Source organism: Austrofundulus limnaeus, unplaced genomic scaffold, assembly GCF_001266775.1.
Source record: "Austrofundulus limnaeus strain Quisiro unplaced genomic scaffold, Austrofundulus_limnaeus-1.0 Scaffold0, whole genome shotgun sequence".
Lineage (NCBI taxonomy): Eukaryota > Metazoa > Chordata > Actinopteri > Cyprinodontiformes > Rivulidae > Austrofundulus > Austrofundulus limnaeus.
This window is the reverse complement of record NW_013952402.1, coordinates 4,229,980-4,233,056: the sequence shown is the minus strand read 5'-3', so window position 1 is coordinate 4,233,056 and position 3,077 is coordinate 4,229,980. Positions and strand designations below refer to the sequence as shown.

At 37.9% G+C, this 3,077-nt stretch overlaps 2 protein-coding genes across 8 annotated transcripts in view; one reads left to right on the top strand and one right to left on the bottom strand.

Annotated features, from left to right (window-relative positions):
• Positions 1-872, top strand: part of hps1 (HPS1 biogenesis of lysosomal organelles complex 3 subunit 1) — a gene marked incomplete in the record, with an annotated part of 8,271 nt that extends 7,399 nt beyond the window's left edge. The window contains 3 exon segments of the mRNA XM_014022479.1: positions 116-229; positions 323-405; positions 483-872. Coding sequence (XP_013877933.1) covers positions 116-229; positions 323-405; positions 483-645 — 360 coding nt within the window.
• A 108-nt stretch (positions 873-980) lies between these two features.
• Positions 981-3,077, bottom strand: part of st3gal7 (ST3 beta-galactoside alpha-2,3-sialyltransferase 7) — an 8,536-nt gene continuing 6,439 nt past the window's right edge. For all 7 annotated transcript variants that reach the window (XM_014022582.1, XM_014022804.1, XM_014023016.1 and 4 more), the window contains exons 6-8: positions 2,879-3,019; positions 1,719-1,868; positions 981-1,638 (exon numbers count right to left, since the gene is read on the bottom strand). In XM_014022582.1, the coding sequence (XP_013878036.1) occupies positions 1,552-1,638; positions 1,719-1,868; positions 2,879-3,019 (378 nt within the window). In that variant the 3' untranslated portion in view covers positions 981-1,551. The remainder of the gene's footprint in view (positions 1,639-1,718; positions 1,869-2,878; positions 3,020-3,077) is intronic.

The window sequence follows — 3,077 nt, the reverse complement described above, 5'->3', positions numbered from 1 at the left end:
TTCCAGTGAAATATATTTATGTTTGTGGTTGTAATGTGACAAAATATGGAAAAGTTCAAGGGGTATGAATACTTTTGCAAACCACTGTAAACTTGGTTTTTCTTCTGTCCTGAAGGTGTGGGGCCTGGTCAGGACAACGCGGCGCTATCTTCAGAAGGGTTATTCCACCGTCACTCTGCGTGATGGAGACTTCTACTTCTGTTATTTCCTCTGGTTTGAAAATGAAACTGTAAGTTACCAGCTTTTCTAATCTTAATTAATAGAATAGCAGCTGATCTATTAGAAATAAAGTTAAAAGTAATGTTTTCATGTGATCAATCAGGGGTACAAGCTAGACTCAGTGAACATACCCGAACTATCTGATGACTCCCCACCCATCGGGATGCTTGCCTGTGATTACTACAAGTAAAAAAACCACAAAAAATTAACAGTTAATTCAGAAGGCTTAAACTTCAGTTTTAACTATGCTTTTTATCCTGCAGGAGGTTGCTTCGGTACTACAGTAAGAACCATAAAGGTGAGACGGTGAAGTGCTACGAGCTCCTGACTGTCCATCTGGGGGTCATCCCCACTGAGATCATCCTCCAGCACTGCAGACAGCTCGCAAGCAAACTGTGGGAGCCGTCACGCAACCCGCTGCTGTAAACGGGCCCGTCCCACTTCACCGGAGTGCCACAAGTTGTTGGTTTAGGAGTCCACATATTTCTTGTGATTTAAAGTTGGATTTCTTTTGTGTAGAAGGTTTAGTATGCTGAAATAATTTATTGGAACACGTCTGTGATCTGCACAACAAATTACCATTGCACACTTTTTGTTTATTTTGCATTTGTACGTGTTTTATGAAGAATAAAAAGAAAATCATCTGTTTTGTAGACGTTGACCCATTTCCTATTTATTGGTAAACTGTACTTTCACGTCGTAAACATTGTTGAAATTCCCCCATTTTGAAGTGTTTCTAGTCTGTATTATAGTATTTTTTATTAAAGTTTTCAGGAAAGTTTATTTGAAATGACATCGAGCTGATCTCAGCAAACACAAAAATGGCTGTTTTTACAAATACTGAGCTAAAACTGGGTGTTTGCAAACAATAAAATGTAAGAGTTAACCCTGTGTATCTGTTAGCAAAATATTTTAGTTCACCTTTCAGAAAGTAATAATTACATGTAAGTGATTAACTTCTTGTCATGATTCAAGGTGGTCACCAAAGCTAACCGACATCAGCATGCAAAAAAATAAAATTTCAGATGTTATTGAGCTGAATTTAGGTGTTACTGTAGCTGAGAGTTGCACCCTGAGTCCTAACCGATCCTCACAACCTCTAAACTTAGGCTTTATTACTGTACTTACATTAGCTGATACATCAAGTTCATTGAGTTAGAATTAGAAATCCAAGTGAGTCTTTACAGTCCTTTAACATTTACAGTCWGTTAAGCCTGGAGGCTGTAAGCGTATTAAAGGTCAGACCCACACTGGGGAGGGTTCTGTGCAGAAGAAGCTCACAGCAAGAAGCAGGGAGTGCATAGAAAGTTCATTGCATCGTCACTCTTCAGCTCAAAGGGCTCCTGTGAGGTCGGTCACGGCTCCCGAAGACACCAGGTCCCTCAAGAAGAGTTTTTCAGCACTGATGTCATGCACCACCTGGATTTGAAATGAAGAAGTAAATCCCACAAAGCTCTGGGGCTTCCTTAATGCTGTTTGATCACTGGTCTAAAACTTACTTGAGCCTTCATGGAGTCCATGCGTATGGTCTCGTAGTAGTGAAGCCTCGCCTCTGGGTGGTGCATGTCGTAACCAAAGCCTGCCAGGCTCACCTGGTCACACAGCTGCAAAGCCATCACTACAGCACTGGCTCCCAATGTTGGCACCATCTTTTTAAATACACATTTTTTTTTTGTAGCTATTAGAACTTATTTCTGCTAAATACGGCAAAGTTGTGCTTCTTATTCTTTCTTATGCTAATTAAAATGTTTCCAGCTACTTTTTAGCTATTTTACTGAAAACTTCGGCTGTTTTAGCTATTGTACTACAAATGATAACTTTTTAGTAGTTTTATGGGGGGTTTTTTTCTGCTAATTTTGAATTTTTTACAAACATTTCACCATCTGGGTGCTACTTTCAAATTGAGTCTGCTACCTTTAGCTTATTTTTATGCTAAATAGCTTTTTGCTGCTATATTAGCTAAAATTGTACTCTTTTCTGCTATTCTTGTGCTTTTCTCTGCTTTGTTATATTTTTCTGCTAATTTGTGCTATTTATGCTTCTTATAGTTGCTTTCTTCCATATTCAGCTGTTTGCTACAAATTTAGCTAAATTTTAGCTGTTATTAGCCAAAGTTAGCTTTCTAAGCTACTTACACATTTTTTTGGAGCTGTTTCAACTTAATTCTGCTAAACTCGGCAAACTTGTGCTCCTTATGCATCCTTATGCTAATTAAAACATTTCCAGCTATTTTTTTTTAGCTATTTTACTGAAAACTTCGGCTGTTTTACACATTTTACTTCAAATGATCAATTTTTAGTAGTTTTATGGGATTTTTTTCTGCTAATTTTGAATTTTTAACATCCATTTCACTATCTGGGTGCTACTTTCAACTTGAGTCTGCTACCTTTCGCTTTTTTGTGCTAACTTTAGCTTTTTGCTGCTATATTAGCTAAAAGTTGCATATTTCTGCTATTCTTCTGCATTTTTCTGCCTTTTTATACTTTTCTTTTTGTGCTGTTCTTATTGTAACTATTTTGAACTGAGTGTTTGCTCGTTGTAGTTTAGACGATTGGGATGTGACACATTCTCCAGTTTCTATAATTGCAGCACTGCATTAAACATATACRATATTCTAAAATGCAAGCAGAATCTTGATTAAATATGTATAATAACTCACATTCTTTTGCTTCAGAGCATATTTCTGCAAGGCTTGCTCTGTTTTGTGAATAATTTCTGGGTGGAGGATCCTGAAGCTTTCCGGTTTCAGGGGGATGTCATCCACCACCTCCCTCCAGAACCACATTTTAGACCAGAAGCTCTATTTAAACACACACACACACACACACACACACACACACACACACACACACACACAC